The sequence below is a fragment of the Acytostelium subglobosum genome (assembly GCF_000787575.1).
Source record: "Acytostelium subglobosum LB1 DNA, scaffold: scaffold14, whole genome shotgun sequence".
Classification (NCBI taxonomy): domain Eukaryota; phylum Evosea; class Eumycetozoa; order Acytosteliales; family Acytosteliaceae; genus Acytostelium; species Acytostelium subglobosum.
The window spans coordinates 134680-158378 of NW_012236519.1; the positions used below are offsets into that span (position 1 = coordinate 134680).

The following is a 23699-nucleotide window of genomic DNA, read 5'->3' on the forward strand; positions in this document are numbered from 1 at the left end:
CATTGTGATCAATCAAGCATTCAATCAATCAATCTATTAATCAATTACAGGATAATAGAGTCCTTTTTACCAGAATTACCACGAAGTTATTGTATTGTCTTTGAGAAGAGTTTATAATGCATTTGCGGTGGTGGTTGGATGATGATGATGATTGAAGGAAGGAAGGAAGGTGCGACACTCGTCTCGTCAGATAGATAACAGACTTCCCTCATCAAGTACGTCATTCGGTTGGATGAGGATCTTTTTTTTCCTTATCTCCTTTCCTTTTTTATAATAAGGCCAAAGCACGTTTGGGGGATAGTGCGCACCGTGGTAGTGGTTCGCTTGTCAACTTCACTTTTTTGCAAAGAGTCGTGTGATCCAGCCCTCACACGCCAAAACACGACCCCATTTCATGCATTGCTGTAGGTTATGCAGGAGGTTAGTCAGTTCATTCATTCATTCATTCATTCAGTAAGGGAAGGAAAAGCATTGACCACATCGACAACACTTTGAGCCTTTAGCCGGACGACACCACCCCCTCACTCTCCACCACGCAAGTTTAATAAATAAACTAACACATGACCTAGGTAGTCACTTGAGGGCCAACATACTTATTCCTTACTTCTCTCTATTTATATATAAATACTTATAACATATAATAATAATAATAATATAATGTCTACTGAAAGAAAAAAGGTTGCATTGATCTCTGGTATCACTGGTCAGGATGGTTCATACCTCACTGAGTTCCTCATTGCTAAGGGTTATGAGGTTCACGGAATCATCAGAAGATCAAGTTCATTCAACACCAACAGAATCGATCACATCGACTTCCAGTCTCCCAATGCTAGTGAGTTCATTCAATCATTCAATTCAATCATTCAATCAAACGGACATCATCATTGAACTAACATATCTATCTTCACTTGATTCACAGAGCTACATCTGCACCATGGTGATCTGACAGACTCGACCAACTTGGTTGGTATCATCCACAGAGTTAGACCAAGTGAGATCTACAATCTTGGAGCACAGAGCCATGTTAAGGTGTCATTCGAGATGTCAGAGTACACTGCCGACGTCGATGGAGTTGGTTGTTTGCGTCTCCTCGATGCCATCAGATCATGTGGATTGGAGAAGGAGATTAGATTATACCAGGTATGATTGATAGTCATTGATTGATTGATTGATTGATTCATTCATTGATAGACACTTAATACTAACGCGAACATATACAAAGGCTTCAACTAGTGAGCTGTACGGAAAGGTCCGCGAGATCCCTCAGACTGAGCTTACACCATTCTACCCACGTTCGCCATACGCAGTTGCCAAGCAGTTTGCCTTCTGGATCTGTGTTAACTACCGTGAGGCCTACGGAATGTACGCTTGCAATGGTATCTTGTTCAACCACGAGTCCCCAAGAAGAGGTGCCACCTTTGTCACCAGAAAGATCACCAAGTTCGTCGCCAAGATCAAGATGGGTCACTCAGACACTCTATACCTGGGCAACTTGAATGCCAAGCGTGATTGGGGCCACGCCCGCGACTACGTCGAGGCAATGTGGCTGATGCTGCAGCAGGAGAAGCCAGACGACTTTGTCATTGCCACTGGCGAGACTCACTCTGTTCGCGAGTTCACCGAGAAGGCTTTTGCCGAGATTGGTATCACTATCAAGTGGCGTGGAGAGGAACTCAAGGAGGAGGGTTATGACGCTGCCACCGGCACCGTCTACATCAGGGTCGACCCACGTTACTTCCGTCCAACAGAGGTCGATCTGCTTCTGGGCAGCCCAGAGAAGGCCAAGCGCGAGCTCAACTGGGTGATCAAGACCACCTTTGAGGATCTCGTCAAGGAGATGGTTGCTCAAGACATTGAATACGCTCAGAAGGGTCACGAGGCTTTCAACTAAGGCCATTGCGAGACCACTGTAGCACGAACGAATGCATACACACCAGCGTAATGTCAATCGACAACAGCAACAGAAACAATAACTTAGCCGCGTGCGGCTTAATAGATTTACAATTTGGACGAGCTGTATTTTAATAAACAATGATATGGTTTAGATCCAAGAACTCCAACCAGCCCATGTCCTCGAGAGGATGTTGAGGTCGGTCGCCTGGTCAATTAGACAGTCCACTTGCTCCTTGGCAGAGGCGCATATCTTGTCCACTTTGGCACGCACATTGTGCTTGGGATCGCCCTTGACAATGTCCTTGACGTGCTTCTCGTAGACTTGGCCGCTGTGCACTGAGGAGGACAACTCCTCCATGGTGATGTAGGCAGGGTTCCAACGCTCCAGCTTGTGCTTGGCGATCTGCACCTTCTCCACAGGGAACCAGGCGTCGGGTGTCTTTCCGGCGCCGCTGCCCTTGCCGCGCTGTTCCTTGCCCAGACGGCCGGCCAACTTGATCCAATCGATGAGTGGCTCCTTCACAAACACGTCCATCGTGCTCAGCAGGAAGTCCTTGTTGTTCTGCAATGCTGTGAGTGTGTAGGTCATGTTGTGATTGAGAAGACCCACAGAGTCGAGTGGCGCCAGGAAACTGGTGAATTGGCGAGTGAGACGGAATGGGATGAGTTCAGGAATGGGCAGGAACTGTGTGGCGGTGCCAAAGGCGTGACCAAAGTCAATGCCAATCAACTTGCCGTCCTTCTGGCTGACCAGGAAGTTCTCCAAATGTCTATCACCGATTCCAATGATGTAGGAGCAGATGCTGAATGTGGCGAGTGATCGTGCGAATGAATTCCTAATGAAGAGGTATGACTCGGGCGACGATGAGATGGCCCAGATGCCGCTCTGGAGCAGGTCTGACGGTACCTTTTCGTGCTGTTTGATCTGTTTCTTGACGCATTCGTCGCGAGTGCCATGCATGAACATCTGTTGGTAGAGTGGGCCTGGAGGAGGGTTGGCCATCTTGAGTCTCTTGGCAAACGTGTTGATCCAATCATTGTGGATCTTGGACGCTTCCATACGCGACATGGACACGGTGGATCGGTCGACCTTGTTGTGCGCCGCGAACTGGTCCTCGATAATCTCCTTGAGTGGCTTGGTGTCGTTGAGCCACTCGATGATACCAACCTTGCTTGTCATTGGCACCACCTGGTATGTGATCACCTGGAGTCCACGTTTGGATGCGGCAGGGTCTCGCTTGAGAATCTCATTCATCACAAAGAACAGTTGTTGGATTCTCTGGTCTAGTCGCAGATCCTCACCTCCCTTGATCAGGAAGGGATAGTCCTGTTCGTTGTTGCCATGTATCTTGATGCGTTTGGGCTTTCTGAGCGAGCCCATGACCAAGAGGTTGGGGTCGAATGAGGCCACCTTGATGTGTAGCTCAGGTTGTGGCTTGCCCTTGCCCGTGTACTGGCCTGGTATCTCGATCTCAGTCAGCTGACTTGCTCTATCAAACTCGGTGAGCCATTGACTGAACTCCTTGAGCTTCATCGAGGCTGTGGACGAGGGCTTCATGGCCTTGCTCATCCTGGCCGACATATCCGAGACGATCTCAATCAATCTCTTGGCATCCATCTTGACCAGTTTGCTGCCATCCTTGCCAAAGCTATCAAGGTAGGGCTTCTCCCACTCCTTGGCAAACTTGATGTTGTAGTCGCCCCTGACTGTGGCTGGGTTGAAGCAGTCATTATAGACCAAGGTATTGAGCTTGATCAACTCTGATGTGTTGATTGGCGTGGCCTTGAGCAATGTCTTGACGGCCTCCATGTGATCCTTGAAGCGATGCTCGGGATGAGTGAGTCGCTCAAACTCGCACACGAGTGTGTCCAGCAACGGGTTGTGCAAGGTCTGCGCCAGGGACTGCACCAGCTTCTTGGCGGCCGGTCCAAATTGCTCGCTGCTAATCTTGAATGGGAAGAAGATTGCTTGTGGGTAGTGCTTGGAGATTTCCTGCAGGATGGGCAGGATGTAGGGGCCTTGGGGAAGGTCGAGATAGGGGAACATCTGGCTCTGCCAGCGAATGAACATCCAGCCAGGGATGGTCTTGATCTGCTTCTTGAACTCGCCAGAGACAGCCTTGTCGAACTGTGCCAGGAGCTCCAGTAGTCTTGGGAACTTCTCGATAGCGCCTGGTATCTCCTCGCGAATCGCATTGAGTATGGAGGTTACTACGGTGAGCGCAAGCTTCTGAGCCTCGTCGGATGAGAGGTCCTTCTGCTGCAGTGCCTTGTCACAGAAGTTTCCAAATTGCAACTGAGCACTCTTGGACTTGATGTTGGACCTGTTGTCCGCATGCAACTTGATCGACTCGCTGTAGCAGTGGTAGGCTGATGAGAACAACTCGCTTGTGAGCTTGGAGACGGGCAATGTGGACAGGATGCCCTGGATCTGGTTCTTTTTGAGACAATCAAACACAGCCTCTGAGCCCAGCTGTTTGTCCAGCTGGCACAGATCCCAGAAGATATCACCATGCAGTCTCTTGTATCGCTGAAGGTTGTCGGGGTTGCCCTTGATGGTCTCCTCATTGCCCTTGCTCTCGACAAACTTGAGTGCTTTGACAAAGCGGTCCAGGGTCTCGGGCGCCGTGGGACTGTTGCGCGCCTTGAGACAATAGATCTTGATCAGGGAGCTGACCAGCGGGAAGGCAAGGTCGTTCTCCTTGGTCTTGGGGTATGACTTGACAGCCTGACGGAAGTATGCTTCCGAGACGATGATGTTGCCCAGCTTCCTGGCGCCCTTGGACATCTGATGGTAGAGTTCAGCGCGCTCCTGGATCAGGAGATTCTTGATCTTGGTCTCGTCCACCTGGTCGTTCTTGTCCTGTCCAATGAATCGCTCGTAGATCTTCTCGAGCAACACACTGCGGTATGAGACCACGTCGTCCCAAACCAGGATATCATCCTTGAGCGAAGGATATCGATGCTTCCACTGCGCCACCAATGACTCGAGTTGAACAATGTCAATGCCACGTGCTTTCTCCTTGCTGCTGTTGTTGCTACTGGAGACCAGGTTCAAGAACTCCTCGACCTCGACGATCTTTTGAAGGGGTTGCAAGAGAGTGTGACGGGACGCGACGGCCAGAGGGTGTGTCGATGCCCATTGATCACGGAACGCGCCAAAGAAGCGCTGCACGTAGTATTGAGAGCGGTTGAAGTCTGAGCGAGTGACCTCGAGGAAGGAGAGCTCGCCGGGGAACTCGGTCTCCATGTAGGAGTGCTGGTCGGGCTTGAGCGACGACATGAACTGGTAGAGCGCTGGCCAGTTTTCCTTGACCTTGAGGTTGTACTGCAGGTAGTGCCACATGAGCAGGTCGCGGTCCGCTTCGCCAAACACGTCTTGTGGGCCGTTGGGGAAGTAGGCAGTGAAGTTGGCCTGTAGTGCTGGCCAGTCGCGTAGGTGGGCGTAACAGTTCAGACGGCCGTTCTCCCAAAGTGAGGTCTCGCGAGGTGTGGGCTGCTTCTTGGCCTTTGCCAACTCGCCAGATTCGAGCGCAGCCATAGCGTCATCGTAGGACTTGAGTACGGATACCCAGTCGTTGCGCAGCTCGGCCTGTAGAGCGCGTCGTGTGTATCCATCATCGCTGCCAATCTGCTTCTCAAGGAGACCACGGACAATGTCCTCTTCCTTGAGTGCGTGGTAGAGGTCGCGGAGATTGTCCCATGCCTGCAGAGTTGCTTCGTCTTGCTTGGAGGATGTGGCCAGGGCGTTTTGGATCAGGGACTCAATCACAATGATGCCCATTGGATGGTTGCCACTGGCTGCCGATGCTTTGGCCACGGCGGGCACAGGTGGCGCCATCTCCAGGTTCTTCTCGACGATCTTGAGCAAACTGGAAATGAGTGAGGGGTTGGTCGATCCACTGTCGCCAATGATCTTGGCGATGGAGTCCTTGCAGCTGACCTTGAAGCGTGCAGCGTCGTTCTTTGGACAGTGCTCGTAGATAGTGGTGAAGAGCAGGGCAAAGATGGACGCGCCCAGGGTTGGCTCCAATTGGCAGATTGATTGCAATGGACGCAGGATCTCCTGTAGTTTGATCTGGATATCAGGCAGCTCACCAGAGCGGTACTTTCTGAACATTGTGACCTGGTTCTCACGTGCCTGCTTGGTGCGCTCCATCAAGCCCTCTTGGTCCTTTCTTCTCTTGACCGCTAGACGTGCAAACAATGCTGTGCGCTCGCTATCTGTACGCGTATCTTGTTTCTTGAACCTGTTTCGGAGTTCAACTGCGCGAGGGTCCAATGACTGTGGCACCTTGAATGAGGCCTTGCTGTCTCCGGCATCCTTGCCCTTGCCCTTGCCCTGTGATGTCCTTTGTGAGGATGATGCCGATGACTGACTATCTGATGCCGTGCCAATGCTGAACTCCTGTGACAGTGAACCTGAAGGGTAGAACTGGCTGAAGGCTGAGGACTGTGTGAGAGTGAACTGCGGGATCTGAGTGGCGCGCACGCCCATAGGATGGTCGCCCTGCAAGTCGCTAAGGGCAGCCTGGCTCGCATCGTCATCCAGCTGCGACGAGCTGAACAGTGGATTCATGTTGGAAGTCCTGTTTTGCCATGACGAGTCCAGCACAAACTCCTTGAACGTACACTCGCTCAATGGTTTGTCGAAGAGCAGCTTGGTGAAGTCGGCTGAGCGTGTGCAGAGCTGGAGCAGCAGACTGCAGCTGTAGCCCAGCCACTGTGATTGCGTCTCGTTGGCGTACATCTTGTCAAACAGCTGAATGAGACGCGTTATCGTCGACAGCGAAAGTTCTTTGTTCGTGTCCCAGAACTCGAGAAGCTTCTTGTTGATGGTGTCCGACTCGTCCGAAAGACCCACGAGCAGCGTGAGGCGCACCTTGTCGTCGCCATCGCCTGCGCCAGCCACAGGATTGTCGTGCAGCCACATGAAGATGTCGTAGAAGAGCGAGCGACATGACTCGTTGGGGTTGCTGGCAAAGTTGCTGTCCAGGATGATGTTGGTGATCTGTGTGGCGACGGCCTTTGGCGTATCTGAGTTCTTGAGCAGCTTGAACAGGATGCGCAGGATGATGAGCTGAGTCTGCTCCTCACGAATCCTGATCAGACTCTCCAGATTGCTGGACTTGAGCTTGATAAACAGGTCGGGGATGTCGTCCGCCATCCACGAGATGATGTTGAAGGCCACGAGACGCACCTCGTTCGACAGCTGCACGAGGATGTTGAGGATCTTGAGCTGGAACTGATGGACAAACACGCGGTGAAGCAAGCCGATGAAGTACAGACAGTTGAGCGCGCGTGCATAGTCGTTGTTGTTGAGGAACACCATGATTTTCTCCTTGACCAGCTTCTCAAACACGGTCTCGATGCGATGCTGTTGGTTGAAATGCATGATCATGCCACAGATCTCGGACGTGGCGTCGTACAGCTCCTTGTACTCGGTGAGCGAGTCCAGCAGCAGCTGGTAGAACTTGAACTCTGAGATGTCAGTGTCATGCTCCTTGTCGTATGCGGGCATGCCATTGCTCAGCAGAATGGAGAGCAGTACCAGTCCAGAAGTGCGCATCTGGCGAGCCTTGCTCTTGTAGTTTGTGAGTGGAGTCGATATCAACTCCACGATGATCTTCTTGTCAATCACAAATATTCCCTTCCATCGCTCGACCAACAGTTTGACAATGTTCAAGTTGTTCCTAAGTATCATTCTGTTCGCATTGTATGCGTGCTTGAATAGGTAGTTCTATGATGGAGTTGAGTGTCAGTAATCGATTGAGTGATTGAATGAGCATGTGTCTTACCATGAGCTTGGTGATGTTGGAGACAGTTAGGGTATCCAACTTGGACTCAGATGTATAGATGTTGGGCCAGCGTAGGAGGACCATGAGGACATCACGCATGAAGTAGTGGAGACCAGGACCTCCAGTGTGTTCAGAGACACAGTAGTCGATGAGCACTGGTATCCATTGACGATGATATCGTTCAAAGTATTGTGGACGATTGACAATGATCTTGAGGATGAAGATCACAACGTTTGGTTGCATGTTACCATCATTCTTGATCTTGACATACATCTCGTTCATCCATTTTGGCATCTCGTCCACTGATTGATCAATCGTCTCCTTGAATCGCTCCTGATACACATCGATCACATTGAGCATTGGTGACATGGCCGGGTTGGCATTGACCGCGTCCATCTCGAATGACTGAGGGGCGGCTGCGGCCGAGGGTTGTGGCTGKGGGGCGGCAACAACGACTGCGGCAGGATTGGAAGAGCCACTTGCGTCTTGGCTGAGACTGCTGTCTGCCAGGTACTGGCTGGAGAGGTACTTGAGGTCGTTCCTGGCGTGGGTGGCGGCATAGAGTTCGCCAGACAGCTGGAAATTGGTCTCGGGCTCAAAGTTGAAGGCGAGCTCCACGTCCACGATGTTGTCCCAAAGGTACTCATTCTTCTCTTTGTTCTCTTTGAAAAGGAAGACGTGGAAGAAGGTTTCCTTGGTCTGTGTGCTCATCACGACCTTGGCCAAAGCGCTGTAGGCCGAGCCATGATAGCGTGTGGCAAGCTCGCGAGTGACATAATGCTCGTCGATGGCTAACCTCTCTGAGCGAGCATAGTGAGCGGCCTTCATGACGGCCTTGGTCAGCTCGGTGCCCGTCGTATCCTTCTCCGAGTAGTACCTGTTGACTTGGTCACGAATGGTGCTCGAGGGAAGTGCGGCAAAGAGTGCTTCGATCAGATGGAAGCAACAGATTTTCTTGACGAGCAGCTCTTTGCGCTCGACTGCGTTTACCGAGACGGATGGGGCGATGCTAGACATCAGCGCCTTCAAGTTCTGCGTGAACAGCTGCACGAGGACCGCTTGGCTCATGTGATAAATGAGTGGCACGCAGAATCTATCGACCATTGTGATCTTGAGCTCGACAAATTGGCTGTAGTCGTTGTTCATAAAGATGGAGAAACAGTAGGTGAAGATCTCCTTGGCCTGCTCGTCGGTTGTCTTGGCGATGAATCGTGTGATCGCCTGACTGATGTGGGCGATGTGGCTGTGATCGCGCTCCTTGAGCACTTGGAGCAGAGTGTCGATGATCAGAGGGTTGGCAGTGTACTCGAGCGTGTCGAGCAGTGTCTCAATGGTGGAGATGTACTCGTTGTAGAGTGGCGAGCCTTTGGTCAGGTCCTTGGACACGCGGGGGAAGTCCAGCACGACAATGTCGTTCAGCTTCTCCCTGATTGTGGCAAAGTTGTGATGCTTGGGGAATGATAAGATGTAGGGCAACAGCTTGAGCACCTTGTTCTTGAAGGCCAAAGCATTTGTCCTCGTCAGGTTATTCACCAAAAGAGTGTAAACAAAGTCATAGCCCTCAGTCGTCTCGAAGAATGTCGCGACATCAATATTGACCAAGTTCTTTGTCAACTCAATCACTGCCTCCTTGTCATGTGTCTTCAAGTCATCTTTGAGCAAGTATGTTTGAATCTTCTTGAGGAATGGTACCATCTGTGATTGGTTGGAAGTGTTAGTGATTGAGTGATTGGGATCATTCCTGGGTAACTTACGATTGTCTGCATGTCCTTGCGACGAGCTGGAAAGTTGCCTTGGAACTGGGTCAGTTGCTTGTAGAGACAGACATCGTTGAGGATGTCATCAATGTGCTTGCTCTGGTTCAAACGGTCGATGAGTAACTGTGCGAATGATTCAAAGTGAGTGGCAACATGATTGACAATCTCCAAATAGTATGTCTTGTAGAATATGCTCTGGATCGCTTGTTTGTTGGTATTATTATTGTTGTCACTTGTAGTCGATGTTGTTGTAGTTGTCGTTGTCGTTGTTGTGGTGGTGGCGGTACTATTGGTTGATGCTCCAAGGGATGTGATGGGAGGCATGATGTATACCAACAGCTTGGGTGGACGAATGAGTCCAGTTGAGAGAATGAAGGATAGGACTTCCTTGTAGACCACAAGCTTTGATGGTGTGATGTCGTTCAAATGCTCAAAGAGGTAGTCCAAGAGGAATTGACAGAGGTCTGGAAGGTGGCGACCACCAGCCTGTGCCAGCACGGTCTCCAGGAGTTGCTTCTCATGTAGGAGACGATATCCGTGAACGAGTTGGATGATGCTGTCCGTTCCCTCCTCCTTGATCAACTCGTCAATGTTGTCCAAGTTGTTGGACTTCTTGACGAGGTCGGCCAGGAACTCGACAAGTGTCTGAGTGTACTTGTCGCCCTGCTCAATCAATGCCGTGCACACCTTTCCAACAATGTCCAGCAGTTTGGGCTCTTCGACGCGCAATCCAGTTGCGTTGCCAGTGCCTGTAGAGTGTCGTTCGGCCATGTCTGTGAAGCCCAGTGGGCGTGGGGTCAGGATGCATTGAGTGACAACACGGACAAAGGGCACTCCACCATAGTCCATTACTCCGGTGAACTTGAAGCGCTCCAACAGTAGGGTGAAGAGTGCAAAGACATGGGTCAGAGTCGCGCACTTTAGCGCAAAGAATTGGTCGTGTTCACGTGCAGTGAGGGTGGCCAGTGCTGGATGTGACGAGTCAATGGCAGCGTACTCTGAGACAAACACAAAGAATGAAGTGGTGAGCAGTCGGCTGCCATCCTTTGTGTTCTGGAAGACGCTAGGATCGATGAAGCCCTCGCCCAAGAACCAAATGTACACGGAGAGGCTGGCCTGCAGCTTCTTGAACCAGAACTCGACCTCTTTGATGTTGGCCGCACTCGATGTTAGCTTGGGCGCGGCAAGTGTGGTGGGCTCGGCAACGGCCACGAGACTGGCGATGCCACTGGTTTTGGTGCGTGCCTGTACCCATGTGACGGCGGACTTGCGGGAGCCTGGCAGGTGAATCACCAGCTTGGAGAACAGTGACATGGCCACGTAGCGAACGCGTTTCTCCACACGATTGCAGCAGTCTGTGAACAGCCAAGTGACAAAGTGTGCTAGATCAGGGTGCTCGCGACGGACCGTTGAGTTGCGATTGAGAAGGTCAGCTTTACGCGAGATCACGCGAACTAGACCGTCGATCACCTGTTCAAACTTGATTGAAACTTCGTTGTCGGATGTCTCCTCGTCGGCAGCGCCAATGCGCAGTGCGATCATTATGTTGTGGGCGATCTCTAGGGTGAATGCGCCAACGAGGGTGTCGTCCTCGCGAAGCACTCGCATGAGTGAGAGCAGTGCCGATGCGGCACCAAGTCGTGAGTGTGAGCTGGGATGGTTGGCCAAAGAGTAGACACGTTTGAGTAGTGACTTGAAGTTGAATGAGGAGCGAGTGTCGTTGACGTTCTTTGTGTTGGCCGGTGCGTGCTTCTGTGACCACGATGCAAACTCACCAAGCACCTTTGACGCGAACTCGCGAAGTGCGCCTTCATTGTCCGATCCACCTCCAACAGCTTCCACAATCGAGTTGAGCAGGACCATTGTCTCGTCACTCTCTGCACGAACATTCTTGGTGAACCAATGAACAAGCTGCATGGTGAGCGGTGCGAACAGTTGGCGTGCAACGACTTCGACGTCGACTGCCAGCTGCAGGAGCGCGGGGAATACACGTCTGTATAGTTTGTGGAAGGCACCCGCTCCACCAGCACCAGCAGCCGAGGAGTTCGAACCGACCATGTACAGAACGATGGAATGGAGAAGCTCGCACGCCACAACCTTGGTCTGGCGACGTGTGGCGCGTGTGGCCAATGACACGACCATTGGTAGTATGCTGTCAAAGTAGATCGATATGCCGTGAAGATCGCCCAGGGGGATGGCCAATTGAATGCGCTGTGTTGTGTCCCAGCTGACTCCACTCTCTGTACCTGGGGCCATCAGATTGACGTTTCCCATCAAGTTGATATTCATTCCACCGATCTTTCCGAGCAGTCTAACTATCCTGGTCTGCAGCTCCTCGACCTCGGTCTTGTGCTGCAGAGTCTGCTGCACGTTGGTTGTGGCACTCGCTGGACCGAATCGCCTCTTGCTCAGGGTGGGCAGACGCGAGAATGACGGGTCGATGGAACGGTCGGCAGGTGCATCTTGGCCAGAGACGACAGATGTGGACGCCGTCGAGATGAGCAAGTAGTCAGAGAGTGATGGGAGTATTTCGCCAAGGTGCTCGTTGACCTGTGTTGGTAGGATACGCAGCCAGTACTCAATCGCATTGAGACCGACGTGGCCAAGCTTGAGATAGGAGAGACCGAGCTTGAAGGCTGTGTTCAGGGTTGGGATGAGCTGTTTGATTTCGACCAACTGCTTTGGCACGGAGAGCAACAGTTGCACAACGGCGGCCAGCAGCTCGTCCTTGAACTGCACGGCGCAAGCCTGCACCTCCTTGATGAACTTGGAGAATATTACGAAGCATTGGCGCTTGTTCTCAATCTGATCGCCCACGTACGTGACCTCCATCGCGTCGCCATTGGTGTGTGTCGCGGCAGAGTCGCTGTCGATGAATGAGAAGTAGTCCAGCTTGCGCGAAACCTTCATCAGTACTCGCAACAACTTGTAGAAGCCACTGATCAGAGGATACTTGCGCGAAGCAAATATGATCTCTCTTCCAAAGATGTATATCCACTGAGTGAGCAGCTCTGTATGATTGTGCGCGAGGAATGTCTTGCAGAACTCTACCATGTTCAAGAACAGCTCAATGTCCTTTGGCGTCGTTGGCTTCAAAACAAGCTCAGGCGCGGATAAAGACGTGAGGTCGCCGTCCATGTTCACATCCTCCTGGTCCTCTTGCTCGTCCTCGTCCTTGTCCTTGTCCTGATCTTTGTTCTTGTCCTCGTCCTTGTCGTCCTTGTCGTCCTTTTCATCCTGATCCTTATCGTTTGATGAGTAGCTTAGGTCCAACTTCTGGATGAAACCAATGATTGTCTGGATGATCTCGTTGTATATCAGCTTGGTGAAGTCCTCTTTGTTGACGAGTGTTTGGGCGGCCTCGCCCTGTGCCTGCTTCTGCTGGTGAATGGCTGCACGGCTAAAGTCGTGTTGTCTGGGATGCAGGAGATGGTACCAAACCTTGGAGTAGACCTCGTACCAAGGCGTATCGCCAGTGTTCAGATGGTTGATGAGCGACTCACTTGGACGTGAGAAAGTGATGATCAGGCCCTGACGTACAATCCTGCCCAACAAAGTCTTGAGGAACTCCTGGCGATGGTATAGTGAGAAGAGCAATCTGTTGACGGCACTAAAGTAACGATCATGTTGCGCCGCGAACAAATATGGAAAGATGATAAAGTAGGTGGACAGTACCTGTTCCAGATGATCCAGATACCAGAACTCAATGTCATTGAGCTCGAACAGAATGTTTGAGAAGGCATTGATGAAGCTCGAGAGGTGCATCACTATCTCTTCGATGTTCTCCAACTTTCTGTCAGATGGTGGAAGCGCGTTAGTTCGTGGATCTCCTAGCGATGCTCCAGCGATTGTTCATACATTATCATGAGCTTCTCTGAGAACTTGAAGAGTGATCCTAGAAGGGACTTGAGTTCCCACTCGCCAATGAACGTCTTGACTGGAAGCGCGAAACGTCCACATCCTCGAATGGCAATCGATATGTCATGTGGCGTGCTGTTCGTGTTCTCAAAGATAGAGTAGAACTTGCGGATGAAGTACTAATTGATTGAGAGTGAGTGAGTGAGTGAATGAACGTTGTCTGGTAACACACAACTTGGTCCATACCTTGAATGTGATCTGATCATTCTCAACACTACGATTGCCAGAGGTTAGCTCCTGGGCCACCTGTGAGAGGAAGGAGTCGATGCATTGGAAGGCAATGTCGCGGGTCTTCTTGTTGGCATGCTTGCACCACTGTTCGAGTCGCGTGTAGACTTGTTCGCTCTGCTCGGTGAGATACTGCTTGAGCAGTGGCGTGTGGTTCTGCATGAGAAGCATGGCAGCGCGTGGAATGTCGAAGCGCTGGCTGGACGAGTCGGGATTCAGACAGGTATATACATATTGATACAGGAGAGACACGTTCTTGGGCGATGCCGATATGAAGTCGCCAGAGTAGTTAACAAGGAAGCAGTCGAGGCCACGAAGAGATGCCTTGATCAGTATGGTCTCAGGTGTCTTTGCCTTGAGTTGGCTGCCCAATGTCTCGAGATAGATTGATTGCAATTGAATGTTCTTGTCGCACATCACAGCTGGGAAGTGCTGGGCGAACAGGCCCAGTGTCTCGAGAATCTCGCCCTTGACTGTTTGAGTGAGCTTGCCACAAGTGAACTGGAGTAAGAACCTAGAGGGATGGAGTGGAGGTAGCGGCGGGCACGTGGTTAGTCATGATCCGCGAGATGTTGTGTCCAATCTATCATATCCATACAAGTCAGCCATCTCACGAGCACCAAAGGACTCGGCGTTGATGTCGCGTAGCATAAGGACCAACTTCTGGATGGGGGCAAAGGTCTGTGCTTGGACGGTGGGGGACTGGTCGCGACGGAACAGTGATAGACAGGTGTTCTTGATGGCCACAATATAGTCGCGCACCTTTTGTTTGAAGGACTTTATCAGTTGGCCCACAAGGATCAGTACGGCGCACTTGATCTTGACCATGTCTTTGGTGTTGAGCAGTGCGGTCTTGTCGAGATATCGTAACAGGTTGTGCTCGCCGTAGAAGAGCAATGATGCGGCCACACCCACCTCGTCGTCGGCCAGCTCCTTCAAGACGATGTTGGATAGCTCGTCCACAAGCATGCCCTCCTTGTCAATCGCCGAGTAAACACTGTTTATCGAACTTGCTGCGGCTGCGGCAGCAGCGGCAGCAGCTGGATTTGAAGTTGAAGATGATCCATTGTTGTTATTGTTGTTATTATTATTGTTGCTTCCAGGTACGAATGAGTGTAGACGAACCAAGTAGCTATCTATCCTTTGATAGATGCTATTACTTGTTGACGTCGTCATTGTTGATGTTGTAGTTGACATGATTGATTTGATTGATTGAATGAATGATGAATGATGAATGAGTGAGTGCGTGTCTGTTGGTAGCAACTACAACTACTACAACTACAACTACTATTACTACACTCTATGTATGATTGTTTAATTAATGAATGAATGAATGAAAGAAGATCTGTGCCGTCAAGACTTGAAGAAAAGATCAAAAAAGGAAATTGCCTCATCAGGACGCCAAGCATGATCATTGCCAAATATATATGTTCACAGGTCATGACTAGATTGCTTGATAGAGAGTAGGTTGGACCAACCAGCCATGGTCTAGGCAGCAGCAACATCTTTGTCCTTGACGATCATAATGCTGCGAACGTAGACCGGGATGGTCCCTTTGGTACCGATGGTGATGGTTACGGCTTTGGAGTCTGACACCTCAAAGTTGCAGAGGTTGGCACCTATGTTTGATAGCACTGATGTATTGGCTGGAACTGGCACGGGGATAGTCACAGTTGGCTTGTCACTGGTGCGCATAAAGATGGTGGTGGCGGTGGCCGCCTGCACCAACACGCGAAGGAAGTACTTGATCTTCTTACCGGCGGGCCATCCACCGGGTGTGAGTGTGTATGTGGCCGACTCTTCCGCGGCGTTGAGCAGAAGTGCTGCTGAGCCCGGGCCAAAGTACTCTTGCTCAATCGATGCGCTGCCACCCAAGGTGGTGTACTTCACTGGGTCAAAGACCTGCACCTGATCGGTCACCATCAGTGTGTTTAGGTTGAACAGCTCGACTGGCGCGAACACCACAAAGGCCGAGTCGACAACACCGCCATCCATTCGAACCGTGGTGTCTTTGTTGTTGCCCCACGACCAAATGGCATGGACCTTGTGGCCTGGGATCGTCAAGGTTTTGCTCGAGCTTGGCTGTCCCGGCTTCAGGCCTGAGCAGCGGTATAGGTCGACGAGTCCTCTGTACACTTGATCGATCCCGCTACGCTCAGGGCAAACGCCCTCGGGATGATGTCATACGTGATGGTCACCTTTTCGTTGGCCGATTCACTCGAGCCGACACTCTCCTCGGGCACGACTATTTCTGAGCCAGGGACAGTGGTGTCACGGCGCACAGTGGCACTGTTGCGATTATGGAAGCCATTGCTGATGGTGATGAAGCGCGTGAGCATCTCATCTTTGCCGAGGTAGAGCTTCTCATGGTCGCCGCGCCACACGTAGTACTTGTTTGATGTGACCAGCTTCTCAAGATCCGAGGACTTGGCTGTGTAGTAGTTGGGTCCAATGGTCGTGCCCACCGGACATCCAACCGTGTCGCTGAGCAACACTCGTGCGCGCTGCATTTGGACTGCGCCCTTGGGGAACTGATTCGGGTTCAGGAAGGGCCACAAAGAAACAACGTCAAACACCTGTGTGATCATGTAGTTGCGGTATTGTTGAAGCTTGTTGAACAGGTTGACGTCGTCGGCGTTGTCTGCTTTCAACTTGTTGTAGCCAACTTTGTATGTGTCGACGCACCACTTGGTGTATGATGCTATACAGTTCCTGAGCTCAGGCATATAGCTTGAGGTGATTGTGGCAGCTGGGACATCCCAGGCCGTGCCATTCACACACAGATCCCTCAGCAACAGGAGTCTAGTGGTAGCCATCAACATGTACATAAACAACTCGCTGACAGCATATGTTTGCTTTGAGTCCATTTCGACGCCTTGATCCAAGTTGTCCAATGCTAGATTGATCGTCTCCCTCAACTCTGTCCTCAGTTGAGTATTGGCGGGGGCGGCTTTGAGCTTGTTTGGTTGATTGATTGATTGATTGAGCGAGAGTGAGTGAGTGAGTGAGTGTTGGGATGGTTCCATTAATCAATCACATGATCAATCAATCAATGCATACATTACGAATATCAGTTGCATACTTGATGACGTGGGTCGAGGCAACTTTGTAAAGCGCGATGAGACTCTCGTTGTCGTAGATGGTGATGCTCTGGTCCACGATGGACTGGACCATCTTCTTGAAGGTGCTGACCAGCTCAGAGGTGTCTGACTGCTGCTTGCTCACCTCCACCGAGCAGCACACTCCAGATGGACGACATGCCAAACGCAATAAAGTTTCCAACCAAGGGCACACAGTAGACGGCACCCAACACGATGTTGTATACCAAGTTGGCAACACTTGGACCTGAGACAGCACTCGGAGCCAACAAAGCATATAGTTCTTTGGACATATCCTTGGTGACCAATTGGGAGTAGAACGCTGATGATGCCTTAACTCTATCCTCCCACTTATTAGAGTTGGTCATATTTGTTAAGTTGGTTGTGTTCATTTGATTATCTATTTGTTTGATTGATTGATTGATTGAATGAATGAATGAATGAATGATGGATCATGAGTAATACATTACATGGCTACATGTATGATGATCAGTTCTGTCTTGGACAGATCTGTTCCAGATTTGGTCGACCACCACACGTTTTTGTGATCATCAATCAAATCACCAATTAATAATTATTTTAAACAATAATAATAATAATATTTATTATTCTATATTTATTGATTGATGATTATTTATACATTTAAATAATATTTATTATGCAGCAGTGACTTCTTTGTCCCTGATCAGGATTATATTACGAATGTAAACCGGAACTGATCCATTTGTTCCAATTTCGACAGCTTGTCCATCTGATGATATTTGGAAGTTGCATAGATTACCACCGACAATTGAAAATCCTGTTGGGTTGGCTGGCACTGGCACGGTGATCGTCGCACCGCGCTTGTCATTGGTGCGCATAAAGATGGTGGTGGCCGTCGCAGCCCGGACAGTGGCGCGCATAAAGAATGTGTACTTCTTGTTGGCGGCCCAGTTGCCCGTATGGAAGGTGTACGACGCCCCCTGCTCATTGGCTTTGACGAGCAAGGCGGCGCCGCCCGGGCCAAAGATCTCCTGCTCGATGGTTGCGCCGTTCATCAGCTGAAAGTACTTGCTGGAATCAATGACCTGCGCCCTATTGGACGGTATGACCGTGTTGTAGTTGAACACATTGCCATCGACAAACGCTGCAAACACCGAATCGACGCAGCCGGCCGCACGGATGGCGCCATCGGTGTTGGTGCCCCACGACCAGATGGCATGCACCTTGTGGTTGGGGTACTTGACCGTCCTGCTCGAGTTGCCATAGACAGTCAGGCCATTGACGTACGATGCACCTACGTTGGCATACTCGCCAGTGATCTCCCAGAGATGGTAGTACTTGTTGGAGCTGTCGATGTTGGGGAATGGATACTGCTTCTGGTGGCGATGCCACGAGAATTCGGTGTCGCACCAGGGGAACTTGGTCTGGTCCTCGGAGCACTTGATCGACCCGCCCACGCTGAGGATGATGCTGCGTGGGATGACGTCGTAGTTGACTGTCACCGACTCGTTGGCCGAATCACTAAAGCCGATGCTCTCCTCTTTGCCGACAATGGTGCCTGCGACCGTGGTATCGCGATGCACCGCGTCACTGTCATGCGCTACGAATCCATTGCTGATGCTTGTGAAGCGCTGGCCAGTCTCGTCTTTGGACATGTAGAGCTTCTCGTGATCACCGCGCCACACATAGTACTTGTTCGTGGCGACCAGTTTCTCGAGCTCCGTGCACTTTGTGCTGTAGTAGCCATCGCCCTTGGTCGTGCCAACGGTTGGACATCCGATGGTTGGACCGAGCAACACACGGGGGCGTTGGAGAAACACTGCGCAGTTAGGGTACTGCGACGGGTCCAGGAAGGGCCAAATCGACACAACGTCAAAGATCTCAGTGATCATGAAGTTGCGGTACTGCTGGATCTTGTTGAACAGGTTGACGTCGTCGGTGTTGTCAGCCTTCAACTTGGTGTAGCCCACCTTGTACGTGTCCATGCACCACTTGGTGTAGGTTACAATGTTCTTCCTCAACTCTGGCAGGTAGCTGGAGTTGATTGATGCGGCAGGGATGTCCCAGGAGGTGCCATTCATACAGAGGTCCCTCAGCAGCAACATTCTCGTTGTGGCCATCAGAGAGTATATGAACAACTCACTCACGGCAAACGATTGCTTTGAGGCCAAGTCGATTCCTTGTTGTAGATTGTCCAAAGCCAACTTGACAGTCTCCCTCACCTCTGTCCTGCGATTTGTCTCAGTAGGTGCGGCCCTGAGCTGTTTGATTGATTGATTGATTGATCGAGTTAGTGAATGATCAAACAATCAATCTTTCATTCAAACATACATTACGAATGTCATCGGCATACTTGACGATATGTGTTGAGCAAGTCTTGTAGTGAGCGATGAGGGTCTCGTTGTCATAGATGGTGATGCTATCGTCGACGATCGTCTGGATCATCTTCTTGAATGATGTGATGAGCTCGGAGGTGTTCTCTTGCTTCTTGCTCACCTCGGTGACGATGTTCCAGACCGCGGTCAGACCCAGTGCAATGAAGTTGCCGGCGGTTGGTATACAATAGACGGCGCCCACCACGATGTTGTAGATGATGCTGCCCACGTTGGCTCCACTAGCGGCATTCTGGGACATAAGTGCGTATAGCTCTTTGGAATTATCCTTCTTTACAAGCTGCGTGTAGAAATCCGTCGTGGCCTTGACACGCTCCTCCCATTTGTTGGAGTTGAGCATAAGGATATAGTTGGAATTATTCATTATTTGTTGTTATTATTATTTGATTGGTTGATTGACTGATGATTGTTGTCATGTTATTAGGAGTTGGTCCACATCGAAGAGACACAACCAAGGCCTCGAGGGTTATCCCTATGTTGGAACCCTGTCCTTGTGTCGGTTGGACAAACTACAAATCTAACTTCTGGACATTGGATGGTGAACCTTGTACAAGGAGTTCAGCTAATAGTTGCTGTTGTACTCGTTCGTGTCCAAACATAGGTTAAGATATCAATTGTTGGGCGATCAAATGGACTGTGTGAGCCTAGGTGTCAAATTTGACTGCTGGATGCCAAATAAAGTAGAATCCACAACCATTTTGACCCTTTTTATTTAAGAAGTTCAGTACAGTTTGATCATTGTGATGTTCTTCGATATGTTAATCATGTAATAAGTCCGAGGAAATATAATAATAAAGTGCATTAGGCAGGATAAAATCACTTTTGTCTTGAACAAACTGATTTGTCCATTTGAAACCCAAACAAACATTAAATCATTCATTAATCAAATTCATTATTGTTTTTTTAAATACATGAAGATAAGTAATATCCAAACAATTAATATCTCCTTGTTACTGATGTTGATAATAAATGTCCATTTAATATACAAAAGTAATTACTCAATCCATCACCAAACTATGCCATCTCTGATGAGCGGTATTCGAAGATAATTGCTCCTTTTGCAAGTATTAGAGTATCACCTTTGTCTAATTAATTAGAAAGAGATAGACCGAATTCTCAAGAGTCTTACTTACCGAATACTCCTCCAAGGTAGTCAAACAAAAGGAAACAAACATGAGCTGACCTAAAGGGAAACTCATACTCATCACCGACTCCAAAGACAGCGTTGATATGGTTGTAGTGAGGAGGAACAAAAGGTGTCAATGGTGCAGCTCTTTTGTTGAGGGAGGTAACATTTTGCACGATACTGTTGTAGTAGTGCTGAAGAATGTTCTGCACCCGGCGACGTTGGTTGGCATTTAGAACGCTTTTGTCAAAGCGAATTAGTACTTGAATTTGATCATCTTCTTCGTCAGAATCTCTATCCATGTTGTATAAGTTGGATACCTTAAAGGTTTTATTCTAGTTCTTCTTAGGATTGTCACCTGTCAATTAGAATCGATGTTTTGTTTCCAAATTTGAATTCACAATCGTAATATTATCTTAAACTTATACAACATGGATAGTAATATCCGATGACCTACACTACCATTTTGAACCCAGAATATAAAGTTTCCCTGTCTAACTTGGACCTACTTCCAAATCGTACAAACCGGTTGATCCTAGTTCTAGATTCTGGGTCCTCGATACTCATGAATCAAAGGTTCCTGGGCCAATATTTTAAGATCTCATGTCTTGGTTAAATCAATCAATTATCCAATATGATTATATGATTGAACACACATAAACAAGATCATAAGATCAGTCTGTAATATGGTACCCTCTTACATTAATGTTGTGTGGGTGAATGATTAGAGTGTGAAGCTGGGTGGTGAAAGTGATGGAGATTGAGTGATATGAGTGAGTGTGTTTGATCAATGATTATCATGACAATAGATATATAATACAATGTGTCGTTATCCAATAATTTGGAGGGAACTTGTTGTAATCACAATCAACATTCAATCATCAATCCATCCATTCATATTTCAATCACAACCCGTCACTTCATCAACTTCATTCATTCATCAACTTTATTATTATAATTATTATTATTATTATTATTAATCCCAAACTAATTAATAACTTAATAATAATATGAGCGTATCATCATCGAAACAAAAGTATATATTCAATAATAAGGAGAATATATCATCCAATACATTTAAACAAAATGTGATCAAGGATGAGATATCAGAGGAGGATATATCACCTTCAAAGTCAAGATCGCAGAAGAAGAGGAAATCATTCAAGACAAAGGCTCCAATTAAATCATTGTTCAAAGATGCCAATGGTATCAGTCCAATGATTGGTGGTGTGAGCTCAGGCGTAACAAGAGGTATAATGACCAACACTCCAACTTCATCGTTGGGTTTGTCCAAGAAGATAATCACACTCAATCAAGGTGATGGTCCTTCTCCACTATTGCTCGAGACAAACACCATTGTTGATCACTCACCTGGTTCGGCCAATCAGGATTCATTCCATCGCTGGCATATGATGATGGCGCCAATTGATATCAATCGAGGCTCAAGTCCAGCAATCACACCCATTCCAATGGTGTCCAACATGGCCAAGAGGACTGTTGATGCCTGTGTGATGATCCAGAAGCATCTTCGTGGCTTTGTCTGTCGTCGCAAGTACCAGAGATTGAGGAGAGCGGCCATCCAACTCCAAAGTGCGATCAGGACAAAGTTGGATAAGGTATCATCAAGTGATCGTCGTGCTGGCCAGACGCAGCAGTCGTCTGATGACCTCAGACACCAGAATGAGAGACTGAGGAGACGCATCGAGACCAACGATGAGGAGATCCAGAGACTCAAGCGTGACTCCACAGAGCAGATCCAGTCATTGAGTAGAATGATCGGTGATCTGAAGGACCAGATGAACGTGTTGCCCAAGCAGATCGTTTACCAACAGTTGTCCACATTCTCAAACATCTCCTACCAGATCAACGCGAGGACACTGTCATACACGCAAAATGACATATCAGACTTGCGCATGGCCATGGAACTGAATGGCAACACGGTGGCCGCGGGAATGTACCTTGTTGACGTGCTGATGTCTGAACACACATCGGTATATGTCACTGGAAGCATTCCATCACCTAGCTTTGTCGTGGCCAACTGCTTCCTGGAGGACACTGTGATGGGCTCGCAAGAGAAGGCACAGATACTCTACTACTTCATCGACCATGTGTCGTCCATCACTAACAAGGAGGCCAAGAGCAATGATGTGCTGATCTACTGGTTGTCCAACGTATCGCTCATTCTCAAAGGATTGGAGTCGGCACTCAATGATCAAGCATCGGGCAACTCTGGCATGGTTGCAATGGAGTCACTAAAGATCAAGACAAACATCCAAACATTGATACTCAAGATCTACAAAGGACTCTTGGACAATGTACTCGGTGCCGTACAGCCTCTCTGCATGAAGGCCGTCAACAACCTATCAATGAATGGATTGGCCATATATCCATTGTTGAGATATTTGTAAGTATTCATTCGTTGGCGGAACTAGTTCGGTCACCTGTCCACTAGATCACTCGATCACTCGTCTACTGGATCTATTCCAGTCACTCATCACACACTCCCATCAATCATTCAAATTACTTACATTTGCATCACTCCTTTAATGATCGACTATAGAACCAACTTGATGACCACGATGAAGCAATGCCATATCTATATTGCGATCCAGGTGTCATTGTTTGAACAGGTGTTCCAACATATTAGTGCAGTGATCTTTAATGAGATGGTACTGCGTAAGGAGTTGTGCTCGATGTATGCTGGTGCCGCATTGAAGCTCTACGTGTCAGAGTTGGAGTTCTGGATCCATAGCAATGGTGGAAGAGACTCGTTGCAGATGGCTGGACATCTGTCCAAGTTGAGACAGGCTGTCAACATCCTGTTGATTGAGAAGAGACGGCTGGCCAACGAGGACACGCGTCGTGAAGTGTGTCCATCCATCAGCTTTGCCCAGATCAAACAGTTGTTGACAATGTACTGTCCGGATCCAAAGCATGAGGAGCCAATACCAATGGATCTGATCGCATACATGTCTTCAAAGGAGTTCAATCGCTCGGAGAACATACTATTGGACACTGTGCCATTCTTGCAGATACCTCTACACAACCTACATAATCTTACAATGAGAGATTTGAAGATGATACAGTATGGCACTGATCAACTTGTCTCCAAGATCATTGTAAAGAGTATCGAGTTGTACAATCGAAGTGGCAGTCACGTCAACAGCATCTCTAACAACAATCATTACAAAATCCAACAACGTCTTGGTTCCAAGCAATCATCACGAGCTTTCAGCAACAACAATAAATCAAAGATCCAATGATCTGTCGTCATTATCATCATTGATTGATTGATGAGTGATTGAGTGGAATGATTCCGGTATATTTTTAATTGATTGGGTCATGTGATATGATGTGGGTGATTGGTTGATTGATTGATTGAGCGAGTGGAATGATTCCTAAAGCGATCGATTGGGTGATTGATGTGTATTGTTGAAATGTTCTGTTCATTTCTTGGAAATGAGTTGAAAATCTTGGACGTCTCATCTTAAGTTTGTGATCACCCA

At 49.0% G+C, this 23699-nt stretch overlaps 7 protein-coding genes across 7 annotated transcripts; 2 read left to right on the forward strand and 5 right to left on the reverse strand.

Moving 5' to 3' along the window:
* Positions 1-657: 657 nt before the first annotated feature.
* SAMD00019534_070590 (hypothetical protein) lies at positions 658-1891 on the forward strand (the record flags this gene model as incomplete). Its single annotated transcript, XM_012897466.1, has 3 exons — positions 658-832; positions 920-1140; positions 1223-1891. 3 exons carry the CDS (start codon positions 658-660, stop codon positions 1889-1891), a joined length of 1065 nt encoding a protein of 354 aa, XP_012752920.1.
* Positions 1892-2041: 150 nt separating this feature from the next.
* On the reverse strand, positions 2042-14791 carry SAMD00019534_070600 (hypothetical protein; the record flags this gene model as incomplete). The annotated part of the gene is made up of 8 exons (XM_012897467.1): positions 2042-7633; positions 7692-7901; positions 7963-7993; positions 8206-9386; positions 9446-13241; positions 13307-13485; positions 13553-14108; positions 14193-14791. The coding sequence occupies 8 exons, from the start codon at positions 14789-14791 to the stop codon at positions 2042-2044; spliced, it is 12144 nt and encodes a 4047-aa protein (XP_012752921.1).
* Positions 14792-15082: 291 nt separating this feature from the next.
* Positions 15083-15589, reverse strand: SAMD00019534_070610 (hypothetical protein; the record flags this gene model as incomplete). The annotated part of the gene is made up of 1 exon (XM_012897468.1): positions 15083-15589. The coding sequence occupies one exon, from the start codon at positions 15587-15589 to the stop codon at positions 15083-15085; it is 507 nt and encodes a 168-aa protein (XP_012752922.1).
* A 98-nt stretch (positions 15590-15687) lies between these two features.
* Positions 15688-16768, reverse strand: SAMD00019534_070620 (hypothetical protein; the record flags this gene model as incomplete). Its single annotated transcript, XM_012897469.1, has 2 exons — positions 15688-16551; positions 16655-16768. The coding sequence occupies 2 exons, from the start codon at positions 16766-16768 to the stop codon at positions 15688-15690; spliced, it is 978 nt and encodes a 325-aa protein (XP_012752923.1).
* Positions 16769-16790: 22 nt separating this feature from the next.
* SAMD00019534_070630 (hypothetical protein) lies at positions 16791-17060 on the reverse strand (the record flags this gene model as incomplete). Its single annotated transcript, XM_012897470.1, has 1 exon — positions 16791-17060. The coding sequence occupies one exon, from the start codon at positions 17058-17060 to the stop codon at positions 16791-16793; it is 270 nt and encodes an 89-aa protein (XP_012752924.1).
* A 291-nt stretch (positions 17061-17351) lies between these two features.
* On the reverse strand, positions 17352-19431 carry SAMD00019534_070640 (hypothetical protein; the record flags this gene model as incomplete). The annotated part of the gene is made up of 2 exons (XM_012897471.1): positions 17352-18935; positions 19006-19431. Coding segments are annotated over 2 exons (2010 nt in total), but the record flags the coding sequence as incomplete, so codon positions are not given.
* A 1772-nt stretch (positions 19432-21203) lies between these two features.
* Positions 21204-23456, forward strand: SAMD00019534_070650 (hypothetical protein; the record flags this gene model as incomplete). The annotated part of the gene is made up of 2 exons (XM_012897472.1): positions 21204-22597; positions 22754-23456. The coding sequence occupies 2 exons, from the start codon at positions 21204-21206 to the stop codon at positions 23454-23456; spliced, it is 2097 nt and encodes a 698-aa protein (XP_012752926.1).
* Positions 23457-23699: the final 243 nt, after the last annotated feature.